The 25,252-nt window shown below is 33.0% G+C and overlaps 1 protein-coding gene across 5 annotated transcripts in view; it reads right to left on the bottom strand.

Annotated features, from left to right (window-relative positions):
- LOC145260548 (uncharacterized) overlaps positions 1-25,252 on the bottom strand; it is a 127,229-nt gene that overhangs the window by 8,655 nt on the left and 93,322 nt on the right. For 4 of the 5 annotated variants that reach the window (XM_080118771.1, XM_080118774.1, XM_080118773.1 and 1 more), the window contains 2 exons: positions 20,098-20,188; positions 12,871-13,005 (listed from right to left, as the gene is read on the bottom strand). In XM_080118771.1, the coding sequence (XP_079974897.1) occupies positions 12,871-13,005; positions 20,098-20,188 (226 nt within the window). The remainder of the gene's footprint in view (positions 1-12,870; positions 13,006-20,097; positions 20,189-25,252) is intronic. The other variant, XM_080118772.1, reaches the window with a different exon arrangement.

Raw genomic sequence — 25,252 nt, 5'->3', positions numbered from 1 at the left:
TATTGACTTTTGGCCTTCGTAGGGAGGCATTGTAAATAGTTACATATATTGACTTTTGGCCTTCGTGGGGAGGCATTGTAAATAGTTACATATATTGACTTTTGACCTTCGTGGGGAGGCATTGTAAATAGTTACATATATTGACTTTTGACCTTCGTGGGGAGGCATTGTAAATAGTTACATATATTGACTTTTGACCTTCGTAGGGAGGCATTGTAAATAGTTACATATATTGACTTTTGGCCTTCGTAGGGAGGCATTGTAAATAGTTACATATATTGACTTTTGGCCTTCGTGGGGAGGCATTGTAAATAGTTACATATATTGACTTTTGACCTTCGTGGGGAGGCATTGTAAATAGTTACATATATTGACTTTTGGCCTTCGTGGGGAGGCATTGTAAATAGTTACATATATTGACTTTTGACCTTCGTGGGGAGGCATTGTAAATAGTTACATATATTGACTTTTGGCCTTCGTAGGGAGGCATTGTAAATAGTTACATATATTGACTTTTGGCCTTCGTGGGGAGGCATTGTAAATAGTTACATATATTGACTTTTGACCTTCGTGGGGAGGCATTGTAAATAGTTACATATATTGACTTTTGACCTTCGTGGGGAGGCATTGTAAATAGTTACATATATTGACTTTTGGCCTTCGTGGGGAGGCATTGTAAATAGTTACATATATTGACTTTTGGCCTTCATAGGGAGGCATTGTAAATAGTTACATATATTGACTTTTGGCCTTCATAGGGAGGCATTGTAAATAGTTACATATATTGACTTTTGACCTTCGTGGGGAGGCATTGTAAATAGTTACATATATTGACTTTTGACCTTCGTTGGGAGGCACTGTAAATAGTTACATATATTGACTTTTGACCTTCGTAGGGAGACATTGTAAATAGTTACATATATTGACTTTTGGCCTTCGTATGGAGGCATTGTAAATAGTTACATATATTGACTTTTGGCCTTCGTAGGGAGGCCTTGTAAATAGTTACATATATTGACTTTTGACCTTCGTGGGGAGGCATTGTAAATAGTTACATATATTGACTTTTGGCCTTCGTTGGGAGGCATTGTAAATAGTTACATATATTGATTTTTGGCCTTCATAGGGAGGCATTATAAATAGTTACATATATTGATTTTTGGCCTTCGTGGGGAGACATTGTAAATAGTTACATATATTGACTTTTGGCCTTCGTGGGGAGGCATTGTAAATAGTTACATATATTGACTTTTGGCCTTCATAGGGAGGCATTGTAAATAGTTACATATATTGACTTTTGGCCTTCGTGGGGAGGCATTGTAAATAGTTACATATATTGACTTTTGACCTTCGTGGGGAGGCATTGTAAATAGTTACATATATTGACTTTTGGCCTTCGTGGGGAGGCATTGTAAATAGTTACATATATTGATTTTTGGCCTTCATAGGGAGGCATTGTAAATAGTTACATATATTGATTTTTGGCCTTCGTGGGGAGGCATTGTAAATAGTTACATATATTGACTTTTGGCCTTCATAGGGAGGCATTGTAAATAGTTACATATATTGACTTTTGGCCTTCATAGGGAGGCATTGTAAATAGTTACATATATTGACTTTTGGCCTTCATAGGGAGGCATTGTAAATAGTTACATATATTGACTTTTGGCCTTCATAGGGAGGCATTGTAAATAGTTACATATATTGACTTTTGGCCTTCATAGGGAGGCATTGTAAATAGTTACATATATTGACTTTTGGCCTTCATAGGGAAGCATTGTAAATAGTTACATATATTGACATTTGGCCTTCATAGGGAGGCATTGTAAATAGTTACATATATTGACTTTTGACCTTCATAGGGAAGCATTGTAAATAGTTACATATATTGACTTTTGGCCTTCATAGGGAGGCATTGTAAATAGTTACATATATTGACTTTTGGCCTTCATAGGGAGACATTGTAAATAGTTACATATATTGACTTTTGGCCTTCATAGGGAGGCATTGTAAATAGTTACATATATTGACTTTTGACCTTCGTAGGGAGACATTGTAAATAGTTACATATATTGACTTTTGGCCTTCGTAGGGAGGCATTGTAAATAGTTACATATATTGACTTTTGGCCTTCGTGGGGAGGCATTGTAAATAGTTACATATATTGATTTTTGGCCTTCGTGGGGAGGCATTGTAAATAGTTACATATATTGATTTTTGGCCTTCGTGGGGAGGCATTGTAAATAGTTACATATATTGACTTTTGGCCTTCATAGGGAGGCATTGTAAATAGTTACATATATTGACTTTTGGCCTTCATAGGGAGGCATTGTAAATAGTTACATATATTGACTTTTGGCCTTCATAGGGAGGCATTGTAAATAGTTACATATATTGACTTTTGACCTTCGTTGGGAGGCACTGTAAATAGTTACATATATTGACTTTTGACCTTCGTAGGGAGACATTGTAAATAGTTACATATATTGACTTTTGGCCTTCGTATGGAGGCATTGTAAATAGTTACATATATTGACTTTTGGCCTTCGTAGGGAGGCATTGTAAATAGTTACATATATTGACTTTTGACCTTCGTGGGGAGGCATTGTAAATAGTTACATATATTGACTTTTGGCCTTCGTTGGGAGGCATTGTAAATAGTTACATATATTGATTTTTGGCCTTCATAGGGAGGCATTATAAATAGTTACATATATTGATTTTTGGCCTTCGTGGGGAGACATTGTAAATAGTTACATATATTGACTTTTGGCCTTCATAGGGAGGCATTGTAAATAGTTACATATATTGACTTTTGGCCTTCATAGGGAGGCATTGTAAATAGTTACATATATTGACTTTTGGCCTTCATAGGGAGGCATTGTAAATAGTTACATATATTGACTTTTGGCCTTCGTAGGGAGGCATTGTAAATAGTTACATATATTGACTTTTGACCTTCGTAGGGAGACATTGTAAATAGTTACATATATTGACTTTTGGCCTTCGTGGGGAGGCATTGTAAATAGTTACATATATTGACTTTTGGCCTTCGTAGGGAGACATTGTAAATAGTTACATATATTGACTTTTGACCTTCGTGGGGAGGCATTGTAAATAGTTACATATATTGACTTTTGGCCTTCGTGGGGAGGCATTGTAAATAGTTACATATATTGACTTTTGGCCTTCATAGGGAGGCATTGTAAATAGTTACATATATTGACTTTTGGCCTTCATAGGGAGGCATTGTAAATAGTTACATATATTGACTTTTGGCCTTCATATGGAGGCATTGTAAATAGTTACATATATTGACTTTTGGCCTTCGTTGGGAGGCATTGTAAATAGTTACATATATTGACTTTTGACCTTCGTAGGGAGACATTGTAAATAGTTACATATATTGACTTTTGGCCTTCGTAGGGAGGCATTGTAAATAGTTACATATATTGACTTTTGGCCTTCGTGGGGAGGCATTGTAAATAGTTACATATATTGATTTTTGGCCTTCGTGGGGAGGCATTGTAAATAGTTACATATATTGACTTTTGGCCTTCGTGGGGAGGCATTGTAAATAGTTACATATATTGACTTTTGGCCTTCGTGGGGAGGCATTGTAAATAGTTACATATATTGACTTTTGGCCTTCGTGGGGAGGCATTATAAATAATTACATATATTGACTTTTGGCCTTCGTGGGGAGGCATTGTAAATAGTTACATATATTGACTGCAGACAAAGACATCAAAAATATGGTCGATTCATGCAAGATGGCAAACACTCTCTCAATCACTTTCAAGCCATGGCTGAAAACAGACCCAACCTGGTCTAGAATTCAGATAGATTTTGCAGGGCCACTGGAGGATTAGTACTATCTAATTATGCTGGACAACTACACAAAATAGTCAAAATTGCTCAGATGTAAGAAACCCACTATAGGGGAAATTGTTAATTTTCTTAATGAATTATTTGCCTGGTTTGGGGTTGTTGACTTAGTAAGTGACAATGGGATTCAATTTACGTCCACGGACTTCAAGTTCTGTGAAAGGTTTCAAATTAATCATGCCATAACTCCCCGGTACCACCCACGATCAAGCGGGCAATCGAAACAAACACTTAAAAAAGCATGTGGCACACTTACAGAAATAGCACTGCATTAGTTTCTACAGATGTATAGGATCACACCTAATCCTAACACACAATCAGCAGTATTCTCAGCAGTCTATGTTCTAGTAGGAAATAAGACTTGTATTTGAAAAACTGTTGCCAAAGTAAACAAAATTAAGGATCGCTAATGGAGAAAAAACGCCATGGAGAAAAAGTCTTTTACAAGACGTACAAAAACAACATGTCTTTCTGAGAACTGGGCACAAATTAATAGGAAATATGGTGTACATTATTTAAGGAACTAAATTCACACATTCATTTTAATCAGATAAGCGTCTGTTGGATGATCCAAACTATGCACCTTGCGAAGAAGAAGAAGAAGAAGAAGAAGAAGAAGAAGAAGAAGAAGAAGAAGACGTCATAAAGATGATGTATGGCACTTTCGACATTGAATCACCTCAAGCTACTTTAGAATAATTTTAAACATAGAACGCCGCCAATAGGGAAGAAAAGGGAAATTCACAGATTCTTTAACTGTTGATCTAAAAAGGAAAAGGTACGAGTACCCCTTGTTGAGTAAGTACTCATTTACTCACAATGGACTCTTCTAACCATATAAGCCAAGAGAGTTTATACTCTCGTGGGGAAATATCGAAACCTAACGCAGGACGACATACTGTCTAATTTAACAATTATTAAATATTAAACACCGTCAACCTTTCTTTGTATTTACTATCTTGTACAATATATTCTTTCTACCTAAACCTGTTGTTCATGTCTCTCTTTATGACCGTTTCAGCACATAGTAACAAAGTGTTATTTGTGTTATAGCCTTTGGGTTATGCTATGCCTATTAGCATAGTAACATAACGTTATTAGTGACTAGCATGACCCGTTAACCAGCGTTGCCCGGTGGAAGCATGATTCCCCCCTCATAAAAAGTAAAACTATGGTTGTTGTTGGTGGTGATCACTGCCATCCCTGGCCAATTGTGGGCAGTGGCAGCTGTAGAGACTGTAGCGGTTGTGGCCGAAATATAAAAAAGCAAATAAGGAAATGCATAAATGCGGAAGTGGAGCTAATGTAAAAACTTAACCCACACACACACACACACACACACATAGTAAAAACAAGTTAAAAAAATAAAATACAAAGTTAATGTATTGTGCAGTCTAGCAAAAGTGGTAAAAACACAACTTTCTGTAGCCAATGTAATTTACGCCCATTAAAGCCTAGTTAAGCGGTATTTATTTTTTATCAGGGTGTTTTTTTTGGGGGGGGGATATTATAAATAGACTGCTGAAAACATTGTTTTTGTTTTTTTTATAAAACAAAATTAATGGTCAAAGGGAAAAAATGCCAAACTTGCATTTAGGTAAAAATGCACTTTCATAGAAATAATTGAATTCATTCAAAACGTATCTCAAAAACAAAAACAAATAAATAACCTATATATATATTTTTCTTAATTTGACCTTGCCTCGACAGTCGAGTTTAAATTTTCTTCCATTTTTTTTTACGCCCATCTTATCTTTCTTTGAATGATATTATTTGAACTCATTCCCTTTTCCTTGCCCCCATTTTTTAATTATTCCACGGAGTTCTGCCTTTTGGATTATTTTGGACCATCTTCCAATTACGCGATTCCCTTGGATTTTACTTGTGTGAATGGAAATTTAACCAATTATCTTGGATTCTACATTTTTGGATTTTACCGTTACTGGATACTTTAGCCTTCACCAGACTATCCATTCACGTGAAATCACTTTTTTCTTCACCCTATTCCCTCTGCTTCATTTTTTGTTATCAAGTAGGATCTATGACTTACTTGTAGTTTTATTAAATACTTTTGCAAGCAAAATTCGATCCTGCATTTTGCTAAATCCTACCCTCTAATGAGAAGGGAAGTATTTCTTCAAAACTCCGCGGATTAAGAACTATCCACTTATTTAGTGTTTCCTTTTTAAAATTAAATATGCTTTTGTGCTGACAGAAAAGAACTCTCTAACTTTTAACTTCCGTTTCTACTCTCCGGAAGTGAGTTACTTCCCTTGAGTTTTTCCTTCTTTTCTCTTCCTTTCATTGAAGTAACAGGTCTCGTTCCCCGGGTCTGTTCTTAGTAAAATAAAGCTTATTTAAAGTTCACTCCGTATCGAAGTTTTTTCATTACAATTTATTTTACTAAGAACAACTAAAACACAAACAATGGAGAAGTTCCTGAAACCTGAACGGCTGGATTTGAATCCCACAAAAATGGATGCTGCCGACACGTGGATACACTGGAAGCGGTCGTTCACGATATTCCTAGAAGCGGTTAAAGGTTCACCCCTTACGGACGAGTCGAAATTAAACCTGTTAATCAACTTGGTGTCTCCGACAATATATAAATATATCTCGGACATCAACGACTATCGGACAACGATGAACGCTCTCGAGGAGGTTTTTGTTCAACCCAAAAACGTCATCTTCTGTCGGCATTTATTGGCTACTCATCGACAACGAACAAATGAAAGTGTGGACCAGTATCTACAGTCATTGAAAGAACTTGCCAAGGACTGTGAATTCCAGGCCGTGACGGCGATACAGGCGAGGGACAAATACATAAGGGACGCGTTCATAAACGGGATTTCATCATCCGACATAAGACAAAGACTTTTGAAAAACAAGAGACTCGACTTACACACGGCGTATGACCAAGCGCTCACGTTGGAGTCCGCTCAAAAACAGCTATCTATTTACGCCCAGTCAGACTCTTTGACTGCGTCCATATCTGCTGCTAAAAATGAAGAGGACAAGAACAACCAGACTGAGCATGAGGAGCAACTCACAGCAGCGGCACTCCCGGGGCAGAAATGCTTCTTCTGTGGAAAACCAAAGCATAACAGGGCGAGTTCTGCTGCCAGAAACTCGATATACAAAAACTGCAAGAAGAAGGGGTATTTTGCATGTGTCTGTAGATCTCCAATGGCAGCTGCTACGAATTACGGTGAGTCTCTTCTTGCTTCTTCGGTTCCTTGTTTTAATTCCTCAGAAAGCCTATCTCGTTCGTCCTTGTGGGGAAAAATCAGAGGTGAACCTATGAGTATACTCGTTGATACCAGGAGCTCCGAAAATTTCATCCACCCTGATAACGTTAAGAAGCTCGGGTTAGCAGTCTTGCCAAGTTCGGAGAGAATCTTAATGGCTAGTAGTTCTCATACATCTACTACTCTTGGACATTGCGTTGTATCTCTCAGTCTGGAAGGAAGGGTAACAATAATATCAAACTGTCGATTATGGCAGACTTATGCGGTGACATTATTCTTGGGCATAAATTTTTAAACCGACATTCGTCAGTAGAAATACCTTTTGGAGGACCCCTCCCCCCTCTCTCTGTTTGTGAGCTAACCGCCATTAAAAATGTTCCTTACCCATCTCTCTTTACAAACTTAACCGCCTACTGTCGCCCAATAGCCGTTATATCCCGGAGACATACCCTACGTGATGCCGAATTTATTAAATCAGAGATAACTCGTATGCTAAAGGAAGGTATTATAGAACCCTCTCAATCTCCGTGGCGAGCTCAAACTCTTGTAGTGTCTCCTGAGAATCATAAGAAGAGGCTTGTTGTGGATTACTCCCAAACGATAAATCGTTCACTCTCCTAGACGCTTATCATCTTCCTCGAATGGAGGATATGGTAAATGAGATTGCCACTTACCAAGTGTTTAGCACTCTTGATTTAACCACTGCCTATCATCAAGTTGCCATCAAACCGGAAGAACGAAAGTATACCGCCTTCGAAGCTTCTGGATCCCTCTACCAGTTTCGTCGGATTCCGTTTGGAGTAACCAATGGAGTAGCCAGTTTCCAACGAGTCATCGATGATATCATCAAACGTGAGGACCTCCGAGGAACCTTCGCCTACATCGACAACGTTACAGTTTGTGGGAAAATCAGGCTTAGCATGATACCAACTTACAAAGCTTTATGAAGGCAGTGACGAAGTATGGACTAACCCTGAACGAAAACAAGTGTCACTACTCCCTTGCTTCTGTAGACCTGCTTGGGTACACTATAAGCAAAGGTTCAGTAAAACCAGACTCTGACAGGCTCAAAGGTTTGATGGACTTGCCTGTTCCTCCAGACCTCCCTTCTCTTCGTCGAGCAATGGGAATGTTTTCTCATTATTCAAAATGGATATCCAACTTCTCTGAGAAATTGCACCCCCTTACCAAAGTTACCAAGTTTCCTCTCACTAAGGAACAAAACAACGCTTTTAGAGAACTGAAGAAAGAAATTGCGAAATCATCGCTAGTAGCCATAGACTCTTCTCTTCCCCTCGAGGTCGAAACCGATGCTTCAGAGCATGCCATCGCTGCCTCCCTAACCCAGAACTCTCGACCAGTGGCCTTCTTTTCAAGAATTTTAACCTCCGCTGAGCAGAAGCATTCTGTGGTTGAAAAGGAGGCCTATGCAATTGTAGAAGCGATCCGAAAATGGCGACATTTACTGCTGGGGAAGCATTTCAAATTGATCACTAACCAAAAATCGGTCTTTTATGTTCGACCCCAAGGGAAAGAGTAAAATAAAAAATGAGAAGATTACGAGATGGAAGCTGGAGCTTGCCTGTTTTAGCTACGATATCACTTATCGTCCAGGGAAACAGAATGCCGCTGCAGGCGCTTTGTCTCGAATTTGTTCCTCTACCACCTCTGCTGACAAATTACACTCTTCGCACACAGATTTATGCCATCAGGGGGTAACCAGGATGGTACACTTCGTCAGTACAAAAAATCTCCCATACTCTGTGGAAGATGTGAGAGCAGTTACAAAAGCATGTCGGGTCTGCTCCGAAATAAAACCCAGGTTTCTCAAGACGTCTCCTCAGACTCTTGTAAAGGCGAGTCGGCCTTTTGAGAGACTAAGTGTGGATTTCAAAGGACCGTTACCTTCAAACTCCCGCAACAGATACATACTGACTGTCATTGATGAATACTCGCACTTTCCTTTCGCTTTCCCTTGTGCCGATGTTTGAGCTGCTACTGTCCAGAAACACTTAACTAACTTATTCTCCATATTTAGAAACCCTTCTTTTATACATTCTGATCGCGGAACTGCTTTCATGTCGGAGGAACTAAAGGAGTTCTTGCTTTCTCGAGGCATTGCTACTAGCCGAACAACTGCTTTCAACCCTCATGGTAACGGACAAGTGGAAAGATATAACGGTATCATCTGGCTGACGGTAAGTCTGGCTCTGCGGTCAAGAAACTTTCACGTTACAAATTGGGAAAGAGTACTAGATGTAGCCCTCCACAGCATTCGCTCACTGCTTTCCACCTCCACTAATTGTACTCCCCATGAACGCCTCTTCAATTTCCAAAGGAAATCAGTTACTGGAGATTCTATGCCCACCTGGCTTACAAACGCTAAGTCAGTCCTTTTAAAGCGGCATGTGCGTGGAAGCCCCTGGTCGAGATCGTAGATCTACTTGAAGTCAATCCAAACTATGCTCATGTTCGTTTTGATAATGGACGAGAGACGACAGTATCCTTACGCCACTTATCGCCATTGGGTGATAGGCTGAGCAGCTTGGAGGCAGAATCAAATCCGGAGATGGAGAACCAACAGCTGCAGAAAGCACCTCTGGAATCTAACCTTTCAGATCCTCAGCCTAGCGGGATCGAAAACTCTATCCTAGAGGATTCGGTTCCTACTCCCCCCCCCCCCTCTCTGATGATCGACAAAAAAGATCAGAGGAAGACAAGGTGCTGGGTCTTCGACGCTCTACCAGAGTCCATCGCAGCCCTCCATATTTAGCTGAAAACTATCAGCTTTAAACTTCTGTTTCTTTTCTCTTTTTTTTCAGCCTAAACAGACGCCCCCCCCCCTTTGCTGAGATTCCTTGAAGCGTTGTGCCCCCTGAAAGTCATGCGGCCCCGAATTTCACTGAGCGGCGGAGAATGTGCTGACAGAAAAGAACTCTCTAACTTTTAACTTCCGTTTCTACTCTCCGGAAATGAGTTACTTCCCTTGAGTTTTTCCTTCTTTTCTCTTCCTTTCATTGAAGTAACAGGTCTCGTTAAGCTTATTTAAAGTTCACTCCGTATCGAAGTTTTTTTCATTACAGCTTTTAACTCTTTTTCAAAGTGTTTTTTAACATGTGTTATTAATTACTCATTCTTATATATATATATATATATATATATATATATATATATATATATATATATATATATATATACACGCACGTGCGCCTGTGCACAGACACACACAGAGACACACGCATGCTCACACACACACATGTTTAAGCGTGGTCGATTGACTAGGTTAACATTCGAAGCCCCCCCCCACACACACACACGTGTTTAAGATTTTCGACCAATAGTGTCCAATCCTAAAAATAAATATTGGTACCCTAATTAAAAAAAAAAATTTTATGAGGGCGTTTTATATTATTAGTGGGGGTAGGTCATCTCCACCATCGATAAAAATGCTGTAAACGAAAATAACGTTTACAATTACTGGCAATGCATAGTTTCCAATATATGAGGAAATGTTAGTTTTAAAAAGTGGAGGATCACTTCCTGTAAACATTTTATGTACAATGAGCACTCACCTTATGACCACCTGTTTTGGTGGTGCGGCAATGTACAACGAACTTAATTAAATGTACGAAATAATAAATTAATAACATAAAGATTTCTTTGTCTAAAAGAGAAATTCGAAAACATGGTTTTTAAATCGAATCAAGTAACGTATTTTAAAAAAAACTTAATCTCGCAATAAAAAATTGAGTGTGTTTGTGTTAGTGTTTGTGTTAATTTGTTTGTGTGTGTGTGCGTGCGTGTGTGTGTGTGTGTTTGTGTGTGCATGTTAGAGTGTGCATGGGCGCACACGTGTATGTGTGTGGGAGTGCACGCTTGAGCACGCGACATGCGCGTTTATATATATATATATATATATATATATATATATATATATATATATATATATATAGAGAGAGAGAGAGAGAGAGAGAGAGAGAGAGAGATAGATAGATACACGCACGCGCAAGTGTATATATGTACACATGCACAAAAACATGCGCGCGTGTTTTCTATGTTACCGCAACGTAGTGTGTTTTCGAACCTAAAAGAAGAAAACCGTGTTTTCGACATTGTCTTCAGCAAGACACGGGAAAACAAACATAGCATCGCACGAGACGCACGACTGTCAAAAAAAAAAAAAAACTAAGAAGAAAAAAAAAGAAAACGTACAATGCAATATATATGTATGTAGTAGATATATGTAGTAAATATGTTTTTCAGTAAAATATTTGTCAACCAAAAAATGATATCGTACTAATGTTATGGAGGGTGCGTATAGTATAGCCATATTTAAATATGATAAATCGTTCGTTAATGCAGGCAAGAATGGGATTCTAAGAATAATCGAATCTTCCGAGCTCAGCCATTAGGAATGGACGGACGATAGCTCGGGAGGCATTAGTAATTATGTATAGGGAGAAGGGAAGGTAATGTTTAATCTATATATGTCATAAGCGGTGAAATACGACCATCGTAGGAAAATGAAGAATAGTACACGGTGTATAGTGGTGGTGGTGGTAGGAGTTGATAATCAGATAGAAAAATAGGAACTTCTTCCTCTGTAGATGTGGCGATCGTGATGATACTTCTCCTGGGATGAAATATAGGATTTAATTATAACGAATAAATGTGTATAAAACGACGTAGTACAGTTACATAAGACGGGGGGGTTGAAGGTTTAGACATAATGAATTTGTATGCGGCATGTGTTATTAAAAACCTATGACAATTTGGTGCAGAGGGGAATTTCTGCAATCAAAATATTATATAGTCTTTGTTTTCTGTTATTTCTATTATTAAAGTAAAAATATGTCATTAGTGTTATAGTCTTTTTATGTGATGGCTATTATAGTAACACTGTATCATTAGTGTTATGGTGTTTGTTTTAACTTATGTTTATTATCATAATAACACATGATAATAGTGTTATGTTCTTTGATTTTGCGTTTATAATCATAAACTGTAATTAGTGTAATTAGTTTTTGTTTTATATTATGTATATATAATAATAACAATAGTGTTATTAGTGTTATAGACTGCTTTATAATACGTCAATTATAGTAGTGTTATAGACGTTGTTCTATGTTATGTCATAATAAAAATGTCATTAGTATTGGCCTTTGTTTGATATTATGTCTATTATCATAGTAACAAATTTTTATTCATGTTGTAGCCATTGTTTGATTGTTTCCATTCATATAGTTAAATGTTTTGTTTTATGTTATGTGAATTTCCATAGCAACAAATTGTTATTAGTGTTATAGGGCTTGTTTTACGTTATGTCTATTATCATAGTAACGAAATGTAATTAGTCATACAGCCTTTGTTATATATCATATTTATTATCATAGGAACAAAATATTATTACAGTTATAGCCTTCATTTGCTTTTATGTCTATTATTATAGTAAAAGGAAATGTCATTAGCGTTATACACTTGTTTTGTATTATGTCTATTATCATGTGTGACTATTTTCATCATAACAAATGTTATTACTATAGTAAGTTTGTTTTATGTTATGATTATTAATATAGTAATACAATTATGTTATGATTATTAATATAGTAATACAATTATGTTATGATTATTAATATAGTAATACAATTATGTTATGATTATTAATATAGTAATACAATGTTATTACTGCTACGTTCGTTTTCCTGTTAAGAGAAAAATGTTGATGATTACTTACTTAATGCCCAGTAGACTATGGAGAGCGCTAATGTAGTTAGGAATAATGCAAGAATAACAATTCCAAAATAGACGAGGAGTCTATTAGTTTCTTCGGCTTCTTTTGGTTGTTCAAATGACGGTGAACAGCTCTTGGCTGGAAGAGAAAATGTGAGGTTTTATAATGTAATAATAATAATAATAATAATAATAATAATAATAATAATAATAATAATAATAATAATAATAATAATAATAATCCTTTTTATATGCTTATTCGCCACAAGAAAGGCATGTTGCCTTTAGGGAAACGCGTGACTTACCTAACTAGCACGTGGGCATAATTAAACGGGTCGGTCGTGGAATGAAATGAATGAAGAAGAAAGAAACAAAAATGTCTGCCTTATCTCTTTATATGCCTGCAATGTTACCACCTGATATGCAGATGAGATGCTCCTGGTTGGAGATAAAAGAGGGTTGGTTTTTTAGAGGACACGTTCATTTCGAAGTTGGATTTCGAAGAAATAAGTTGAATTAGCAGAGGTGCGTTACGGATACACAAGTTTGGAAGTTGGAAGTTTGGATAACAGTGTCAAACTTATCCAGGAAATTATTGGTGCGACGGACAGAAGAAATAACACTCAAGTTATTGAATTACATTGCCACAAGCATAAGTGTCTAATGTGATAAGCGTTACATTTATCAGAGGTAACCTATGTGAGGGGGGGGGTTGATGTAACGTTCGTTTTACTTGCTGACATCCGTTGGACAGCTTTAAGAAATTGATTTTCAAACTAATCTACTTCTGGCCAGGTCTTTATTTATCCCTCTACTTTTCAGGTTTATTCTTATTACTTCTTTCTATATGTCCCTTTCCTGTGAACTAGACTTACTACCTCAACTGTTCTACATCTACTAACCCAACAACTCTCATCCATTCTTTCAACATGGTTATACCATTAAAGTGTTCTATTCTACATGCATGTCTCTATACTCTGCAAATTTAATATTACCCTGGGTCCACACTGTCTTTAAATCTCACATTACATATTCACCATATCATTCTCATATCGTTTCTTTCCATGCAACAGGTGTGATCCAGCTTCACTGGTAAAGTTTCACTTTCACACATTAAACTATGTACACATGCTTGACAGACTCATCACCACCAGCAGCATCAACAGCTTGTGTTGACCGGTTTTTAGAAATTGAATTCCAAACTAGCCTATCTCTGGTCATTATTTATCCCTTTTTTTATTTCAAGTTCCCCCTTATCATTTCTGCTCATATTTTCCCTGTGGGCTTACCGTTTAACATTAATTGTTCAACGTCTACGACCAAAGAACTTTCATCCATTCTTTCAATGCTGCCATACCATCATTTTTATTTTCCCTTATGCCCTTCAGATTTAATCTTTCTCTGAGGTCTTCAAGATTTATATCATAGATATCCATTGTATCATTATTATATCATAGATATCCATCGTATCATTATGATATCATAGATATCCATTGTATCATTATTATATCATAGATATCCATCGTATCATTATTATATCATAGATATCCCTCGTATCATTATTATATCATAGATATCCATCGTGTCATTATCATATCATATATATCCATCGTATCATTATCATATCATATATATCCATCGTATCATTATCATATCATAGATATCCATTGTATCATTATTATATCATAGATATACATCGTATCATTATTATATCATAGATATCCATTGTATCATTATTATATCATATATATCCATCGTATCATTATCATATCATAGATATCCATCGTATCATTATTATATCATAGATATCCATCGTGTCATTATTATATCATAGATATCCATTGTATCATTATCATATCATAGATATCCATTGTATCATTATTATATCATAGATATCCATCGTATCATTATTATATCACAGATATCCATTGTATCATTATCATATCATAGATATCCATCGTATCATTATTATATCATAGATATCCATCGTATCATTATTATATCATAGTTATCCATCGTATCATTATTATATCATAGATATCCATCGTATCATTATAATATCATAGATATCCATCGTATCATTATTATATCATAGATATCCATGGTGTCATTATTGCATCATAGATATCCATCGTATCATTATCATATCATAGATATCCATCCTGTCATTATCATATCATAGATATCCATCGTGTCATTATTATATCATAGATATCCATCGGTTCATTATTATATCATAGATATCCATCGTATCATTATTATATCATAGATATCCATCGTATCATTATTATATCATAGATATCCATCGTATCATTATTATATCATAGATATCCATCGTGTCATTATTATATCATAGATATCCATCGAGTCATTATCATATCATAGATATCCATCGTGTCATTATCATATCATAGATATCCATCGTGTCATTATTATATCATAGATATCCATCGTGTCATTATAATATCATAGATATCCATCGTGTCATTATCATATCATAGATATCCATCGTATCATTATCATATCATAGATATCCATCGTGTCATTATTATATCATAGATATCCATCGTGTCATTATCATATCATAGATATCCATCGTATCATTATTATATCATAGATATCCATCGTATCATTATTATATCATAGATATCCATCGTATCATTATCATATCATAGATATCCATCGTGTCATTATTATCATAGATATCCATCGTATCATTATCATATCATAGATATCCATCATGTCATAATCATATCATAGATATCCATCGTGTCATTATTATATCATAGATATCCATGTTATCATTATTATATCATAGATATCCATCGTATCATTATTATATCACAGATATCCATTGTATCATTATCATATCATAGATATCCATCGTATCATTATTATATCATAGATATCCATCGTATCATTATTATATCATAGTTATCCATCGTATCATTATTATATCATAGATATCCATCGTATCATTATCATATCATAGATATCCATCGTATCATTATTATATCATAGATATCCATGGTGTCATTATTGCATCATAGATATCCATCGTATCATTATCATATCATAGATATCCATCCTGTCATTATCATATCATAGATATCCATCGTGTCATTATTATATCATAGATATCCATCGGTTCATTATTATATCATAGATATCCATCGTATCATTATTATATCATAGATATCCATCGTATCATTATTATATCATAGATATCCATCGTATCATTATTATATCATAGATATCCATCGTGTCATTATTATATCATAGATATCCATCGAGTCATTATCATATCATAGATATCCATCGTGTCATTATCATATCATAGATATCCATCGTGTCATTATTATATCATAGATATCCATCGTGTCATTATCATATCATAGATATCCATCGTGTCATTATCATATCATAGATATCCATCGTATAATTATCATATCATAGATATCCATCGTGTCATTATTATATCATAGATATCCATCGTGTCATTATAATATCATAGATATCCATCGTATCATTATTATATCATAGATATCCATCGTATCATTATTATATCATAGATATCCATCGTGTCATTATCATATCATAGATATCCATCGTATCATTATTATATCATAGATATCCATCGTGTCATTATCATATCATAGATATCCATCGTGTCATTATTATATCATAGATATCCATCGTATCATTATCATATCATAGATATCCATCGTATCATTATTATATCATAGATATCCATCGTATCATTATCAAATCATAGATATCCATCGTGTCATTATTATCATAGATATCCATCGTATCATTATCATATCATAGATATCCATCGTGTCATTATCATATCATAGATATCCATCGTGTCATTATTATATCATAGATATCCATCGTGTCATTATCATATCATAGATATCCATCGTGTCATTATTATATCATAGATATCCATCGTATCATTATCATATCATAGATATCCATCGTGTCATTATCATATCATAGATATCCATCGTGTCATTATTATATCATAGATATCCATCGTATGATTATTATATCATAGATATCCATCGTATCATTATCATATCATAGATATCCATCGTGTCATTATCATATCATAGATATCCATTGTGTCATTATTAATCCATCGTGTCATTATCATATCATAGATATCCATCGTGTCATTATTATATCATAGATATCCATGTTATCATTATTATATCATAGATATCCATCGTATCATTATCGTATCATAGATATCCATCGTGTCATTATCATATCATAGATATCCATCGTATCATTATTATATCATAGATATCCATCGTGTCATTATCATATCATAGATATCCATCGTGTCATTATTATATCATAGATATCCATCGTGTCATTATCATATCATAGATATCCATCGTGTCATTATTATATCATAGATTTCCATCGTATCATTATCATATCATAGATATCCATCGTATCATTATTATATCATAGATATCCATCGTATCATTATCATATCATAGATATCCATCGTGTCATTATTATATCATAGATATCCATCGTATCATTATTATATCATAGATATCCATCGTGTCATTATTATATCATAGATATCCATCGTGTCATTATCATATCATAGATATCCATCGTGTCATTATCATATCATAGATATCCATCGTATCATTATTATATCATAGATTTCCATCGTATCATTATTATATCATAGATATCCATCGTGTCATTATCATATCATAGATATCCATCGTGTCATTATTATATCATAGATATCCATCGTATCATTATTATATAATAGATATCCATCGTATCATTATCATATCATAGATATCCATCGTGTCATTATTATATCATAGATATCCATCGTATCATTATCATATCATAGATATCCATCGTATTATTATCATATCATAGATATCCATCGTATCATTATCATATCATAGATATCCATCGTATCATTATCATATCATAGATATCCATCGTGTCATTATTATATCATAGATATCCATCGTGTCATTATTATATCATAGATATCCATCGTGTCATTATCATATCATAGATATCCATCGTATTATTATCATATCATAGATATCCATTGTGTCATTATTATATCATAGATATCCATCGTGTCATTATCATATCATAGATATCCATCCTATCATTATTATATCATAGATATCCATCGTATCATTATCATATCATAGATATCCATCGTGTGATTATCATATCATAGATATCCATCGTATCATTATTATATCATAGATATCCATCGTGTCATTATCATATCATAGATATCCATCGTGTCATTATTATATCATAGATATCCATCGTGTCATTATCATATCATAGATATCCATCGTGTCATTATTATATCATAGATATCCATCGTGTCATTATCATATCATAGATATCCATCGTATCATTATTATATCATAGATATCCATCGTATCATTATCATAGATATCCATCGTGTCATTATTATATCATAGATATCCATCGTATCATTATCATATCATAGATATCCATCGTGTCATTATTATATCATAGATATCCATCGTGTCATTATCATATCATAGATATCCATCGTGTCATTATCATATCATAGATATCCATCGTATCATTATTATATCATAGATTTCCATCGTATCATTATTATATCATAGATATCCATCGTATCATTATCATATCATAGATATCCATCGTGTCATTATTATATCATAGATATCCATCGTATCATTATCATATCATAGATATCCATCGTGTCATTATCATATCATAGATATCCATCGTGTCATTATTATATCATAGATATCCATCGTATCATTATCATATCATAGATATCCATCGTATTATTATCATATCATAGATATCCATCGTATCATTATCATATCATAGATATCTATCGTATCATTATCATATCATAGATATCCATCGTGTCATTATTATATCATAGATATCCATCGTGTCATTATTATATCATAGATATCCATCGTGTCATTATCATATCATAGATATCCATCGTATTATTATCATATCATAGATATCCATCGTGTCATTATTATATCATAGATATCCATCGTGTCATTATCATATCATAGATATCCATCCTATCATTATTATATCATCGATATCCATCGTGTCATTATCATATCATAGATATCCATCGTGTCATTATTATATCATAGATATCCATCGTATCATTATCATATCATAGATATCCATCGTATCATTATTATATCATAGATATCCATCGTATCATTATCATATCATAGATATCCATCGTATCATTATCATATCATAGATATCCATCGTATCATTATTATATCATAGATATCCATCGTGTCATTATTATATCATAGATATCCATCGTGTCATTATTATATATCATAGATATCCATCGTATCATTATTATATCATAGATATCCATCGTATTAATATCATATCATAGATATCCATCGTATCATTATCATATCGTAGATATCCATCGTATCATTATCATATCATTTCTCTCCGTGCAACGCATGTCCTTAACCCTCATTCACTTCCATATATCATATCTCACACTGCCTTAAAATGAACAGCACAAGACAATATGTTTCAGAGTTTTGAAGATGAAGATTATTTGGATTATTTGGATTATTGGGATTATTGTTTTCATCTTAGATGTTATTCTCACAATGTTTCAGTCGATATATCCTCCGACCTTCTCTACGTGCATCTTATCAAACTTGGGAATGTGTATGTCGAAGTCGGGAATCATTATGGAGTTTCAAACGGAACTTTCAACCTTCAAAAGAGTGTCACTGTTTATTCCATGACACATATATGAAGAAGGCTGGAGGTTACATCGACCGAAATGTTGTTAGAATAACATCGAAGATGATGACAGATAAGTCAAATAAGTCAAATAACGCCAGAAAAGTCTCTATTAAAGTGTTGCAAATAATTTCCATACAAATAAAACTTATTGTATTTAATATTTAATATATTTGTTTCAATATCTCTATGTATATTTTATTGAAATAATTCCAAATGCTTTTACGCAAAATCATCCTCCTTTTTTTATAAAAGTTAATGTGATTTGTCCCCTGTTCCATTAACGAGTATAGCTTTCTAAGCAAAAGCTCCATCATATAATTCTCGCAAGAAATTATGAAATAAGATGACACATTTGAAAATGAAGGCGTAAAAAAAAATTAAAGAAAAAATACGCGATGTTTACCTGGAATAAAATATGATTGCGGAGAAAGTGCATATGGACATGACAGACAACGATTTCTCTTGTCTTTGCATAGGCAAGAATCGGTTGCGACCTAAAAAAAAAAGATAAGAAAAGAGAGATGTGCTTACATGTTCATCATCAAATTTGTTCAAACACGAGTTGTCATAAGAGATCAATTCTTCACGCTTATTCTTAAATGCATACAAATCTGAAAAGTTTTAACTAGCATTTTGCCAGTCTCTCATTCATGGTTAAGGTTGAAAATTCTATCGCATATTTGTCTCTTAAATGTGACTTGTCTCGTATATATATATATATATATATATATATATATATATATATATATATATATATATATATATTTATATATATACACATATATATATATATATATATATATATATATATATGAAGGAAAATGTAGTAGGCAAAAAAACAATAACCAGGAACACAGATAGGAAATAGTCAGTATCGCCCACCTCTAGAAGAAAGGGAATTTCTTGGCTGTAATAGCCGTAGAGAAAAAAGGAGCAGAAAAAAAAAATTCGCTTCTCGCAGACACATGGTTCGTCACAAAAAAACAATCCAATCGCCAGAACCACCTACACACAATCTGCCGGACACACCTCATTGCTTTTCAGCATCCTGCCTTTATAGCGGCCGGGAATTGTCCATTTACATAATCGCGTGAGAGTACAGCCGAAATGCATGAGGTCAACGTTAATAAAAACCCATGAACGCCATCTTGGAACTCTCTCTTGCGCTCAGCCTGAAACACAACATACGTATCCGGGGTAAGCTCTCTATTTCCCCTAATTTCGGTTATTGCGAATTCTGCTACAATATATATATATATATATATATATATATATATATATATATATATATATATATATATATATATATATATATATATATATATGGCAATTGTCATATATTTTTTCTAAACTTACTACCTAGGTCTACTCACATATAAATACATAAAATGTTATGTAGATACATGAAATAATATATATATATATATATATATATATATATATATATATATATATATATATATATATATATATATATTCCTTCCACAAATTTAAACTGCATTCTTTATTTTTATTTATGCATTTTTTTATTCAAAGCTTCTTCAAACTATATATTGGGCTTTTAGATATCTATGGCTAGGTTTCCTTCCTCTTATCTATTTGCCTTTCTGGTACCTAAGGTACTTAAGCTTTCATGCATTTTTATTCTCATAGCATTATTATGCTTGTTGACATGTCGCAGAATGGATGTTGTAATCCTAAACTTACTTATTAATAGTTTTTCTTTTTCCGTTTTATTATTCAATTCATCTATTTTTTTTTCACATATTAGTAACCGTATTATTTTATTTATTTATTTTATTTATTTATTTTATTTTTTATTGGGGAAGTGGTATTATCCATTAATTAAACAACTGTCCTGGTTTTAAATCTCCGAAACGGCTACATGGTAAGCAGCTGATGATCCCCGTTTTCTAATTACAAAGTTTAGCTAAGGTTCTTTTCATCCTCATGTAGTAAATTCTGTTTTAAAATTGAAGACTTTTGAACATGCTAAGTGCTCTATTCTATCTAAGTCTATTCTCTTTTGTCATTATAAACATTTTAAAAGTCGGATTATGTAGGTGTTAGGTCTGCGATAGGTTAAAGTTACAAAATTTTTTTCCTTCCGGGAATTTAAACTACATTCTTTATTTTTATTTTTGCATTTTTTTTATTCAAAACTTCTTTAGACTATATATATATATATATATATATATATATATATATATATATATATATATATATATATATATATATACAACCACTTTTTTTATATTATGCAAATAAGTATGTCGATATAATTGAAAAGCGCCAATATAAACATTGGGTACGAAATGAACTTGGAATCAAAACATTACGGTAGGAACGTAGAATATCAGGTCCGGAATTGGGAAGATTATAAAAATAAAAATAAAATTGTTTAAATAATGAAAACAACTTAGAGAAAAATAATAATCGCCTAAATTAAGTGAACACAGGTAGTTGGTTGCAAGGATAAATGAATAATCGATTGAAACATTCAAAAATAGATATACGAAAATAGGTAGATACAAAAACTCCATAACAAACGGGAAAAAAACTCTGAAGGAAGAAATGAAGGTAAATGTTTTATCACATGGTTTTCCTTAAAAGGAAAATGGATTCCATATAGTTCATCAACAAATGTTTTTTCTCAACGTTTGAAGAAAGGTCGTGAACAGTGGCGGCTCGTGCATAGAGCTGTGGGACTGCAGCACCCCCAAGTTATTTCTACACAATATTAATGATAAAATTAAAAATAATACGTTTGTTTATAATTTTTATTATTATTATTATTATTATTATTATTATTATTATTATTATTATTATTATTATTATTATTATTATTATTATTTTATTTTTTCTATGTGTACATTATAAAATCATTAACTTTAATGTCGGTATCTCCAAATGCATATAATAACAAAAATAAAACTTGCTTGGAGCTGTGAAATTCACCGTTACACTTTCTTAATGAAATTCTCTTGTACGCATGCACGGATTAGACGCTTTAGGCAGCCGATGAAAGCCTCTTGAGGAACTGTCGTTTGGCACAGTTCCGTGTCGTGAAATTCGTTGTTTGCTTAGAGTGTGGTCCTGTATAGATATGATAACATTGTTATTGAAAAAAAAAAGGAGGTTTACTTATATTTTTTTAAATTATTATTAAAATCTGCACATAACGTGTTCTTGTACATAAAATATTGTGCTATTTTTTTTTTTTAAATACGCACACTTTTAGCGTTGCGATTTAAGTCGGTAGCAGACGGAAATATATAATATGTAGAAACTGTTTATTTTTATTTATTAACAGTATTCGGGAATTTAGCAGTGAAGCTAACACGCGGCCAATGGTAAAAACCAAATATACAATAAATAAATTTTACCATAAAAATAATGTTACTTTTCCATCTACCTGCCTTTTTGTTTGTTTCTTTAAAGTAGTTTTGAATGCTATTTATTTTGCAACAACTAAACTTTACAAAAAAAACTGTTTACATTTTTTCCTAGAAGCAAAAAAGCGAAGAAACAGTTTATGTTGAAAATACATTTTAGTTAGAAATCTTTTTAACGTGTATGTTTTAGATATAAAAAAATTAGCATTTATTTGCCTCCGACAAGGACAATGTTAGAAGTTTTACACTTTGAAAAATGGATTTTTTACACAAGATTTTTTAATTAAAATGTGTTTGTAAGTAAAAAAAAAACACAGTTTTTTATAATTATGCATTTTTAAACTTTACATTGAATTTGTTAGTAGATGGGTCAGATAATACGCATTAAAAAAAGTAATTAGAAATCCTTCTGGACTGAGACAATTTTAATTTTTTGTTTTTTGGGGAAGAAAGCTACATTAAAATTCGATGTTTTATAATGCTTATATATGACATCCTATTTTCTTATAATAAATCTCCACTTTATGTCGATCTTTACCGGCATGGGAAGGTCAGTAAATAACCAAGTTTGTTCTTTTTATATAAAAAGCAAGTTGTTCAAAGATTTGTAAATAAAATTTTGTATTAAAGATACAAAATTTTATTTATAAATCTTTGAACAACTTGCAATATTTTTGTTTGTTTGCTCACTATATAAAAATGTAAACTTTTTTATTTTGCATTTTATTTACAAATACGTTTTGTTATAAATACATCTTTAAAAATAAATTTTGTAAATAAAACTGTTATTAAATAAAACGCTATTTTCAAATAGTAAACTCCTAAATTAACCCTCGTAGGGAGGCAGGTAAATTTCAAAGTTTTTCTTTTTTGTTTTTATAAAAAATAAGTTATTTTTAAAAATGTTTTTCGTTTGTTTGCAAAAAAAAAAAAAAAACGCAAACTTCTATTTAATCTGAAAAGTTTAAAAGGAATAAATATATATATTATTTTTATTCTGTAAAGTGTACATAATTTAAAAAAATCTTTTCAATAAAAAAGTTTTTGCGTATTATCCATTTCTGATTGATTATTTGTCTTTGTTATATAATTGAATATTTATTTGAATGTTTGTTTATTATTTGATTAAATATTTATTTATATATTCGAATTCCTTTACACGATATTAAAAAAAATACGTAAAATTTTTGAAGCAGCACCCCCACTAATCTCAGGCACGAGCCGTCACTGGTCGTGAATATTTTCAAGCGATATATGGTTTGAAATTGTCCGAATGACTGCGAAACGAGTGTAACGAACAATGAAAATACACTACTTGTTGCTATCAATCCAATCTTTGTTGAAAACAATATATATATATATATATATATATATATATATATATATATATATATATATATATATATAGTGGTATAGTAAGGGGCGGAGGGGGCGACCCGCCACTGGTGACACGTGACATTAGGCAGCATTTTGAGAGGGTAAAAATAGAAAATATAAAAAAATGAAAAATAAATAAAAGCTAAGAAAAATCTGAAATTTTATACCAAAACATGGGTCTTTAAAGTTGTAAAAAATCGAAAGTGTGTCCCTATTTTCATTTTAAAACCGACTCTTGAATTTTTAACTTAATTTTTCATTATTGGTACTAATGATAAATATTTATTGTTTTTAAAATTAACATTGAAGTGATAATAACATCAAAATATAATGTAAATTTTTTGTACAACAAAACATTTTTTTCAAATTGCATAAATTCTCTAGATATCCTTTCAAGGAAAGCAGTTGATTTACATGTTCTGAAAGTGTTGAAAAATTAAACAAAACTTTTTTTGTCAAGAGATATGCTTTCAAACATCACTGATAAGTAAATAATACAACAGAAAATTACGTAATTTTGGAATTGTAGAAACATTAACTACGGAATAAAAATCGACCGAAAACAGATTTTATGATCGCCCTATCGGGGAATATACTTTTAAATAGCAACTAAACGCTACACCTCAAATACTATTTAAGTGGCTTCCTATTCGATAGTTTAAATACTGCCGAATTCTTTTCAAGTTTCGAACAGTCATGGGGTAATTGGGTTTTTTCGAATTGTTAAAATTTTATAATCACTGACGTATTTATGAATAAACAGAAATGTATTATGATGAATTATAT

Source organism: Euprymna scolopes, chromosome 36 (genome assembly GCF_053919585.1).
Source record: "Euprymna scolopes isolate OS-2025 chromosome 36, ASM5391958v1, whole genome shotgun sequence".
Classification (NCBI taxonomy): Eukaryota; Metazoa; Mollusca; class Cephalopoda; order Sepiida; family Sepiolidae; genus Euprymna; species Euprymna scolopes.
The sequence above is the reverse complement of the archived record's forward strand: the minus strand, read 5'-3'. Positions and strand labels throughout refer to the sequence as shown.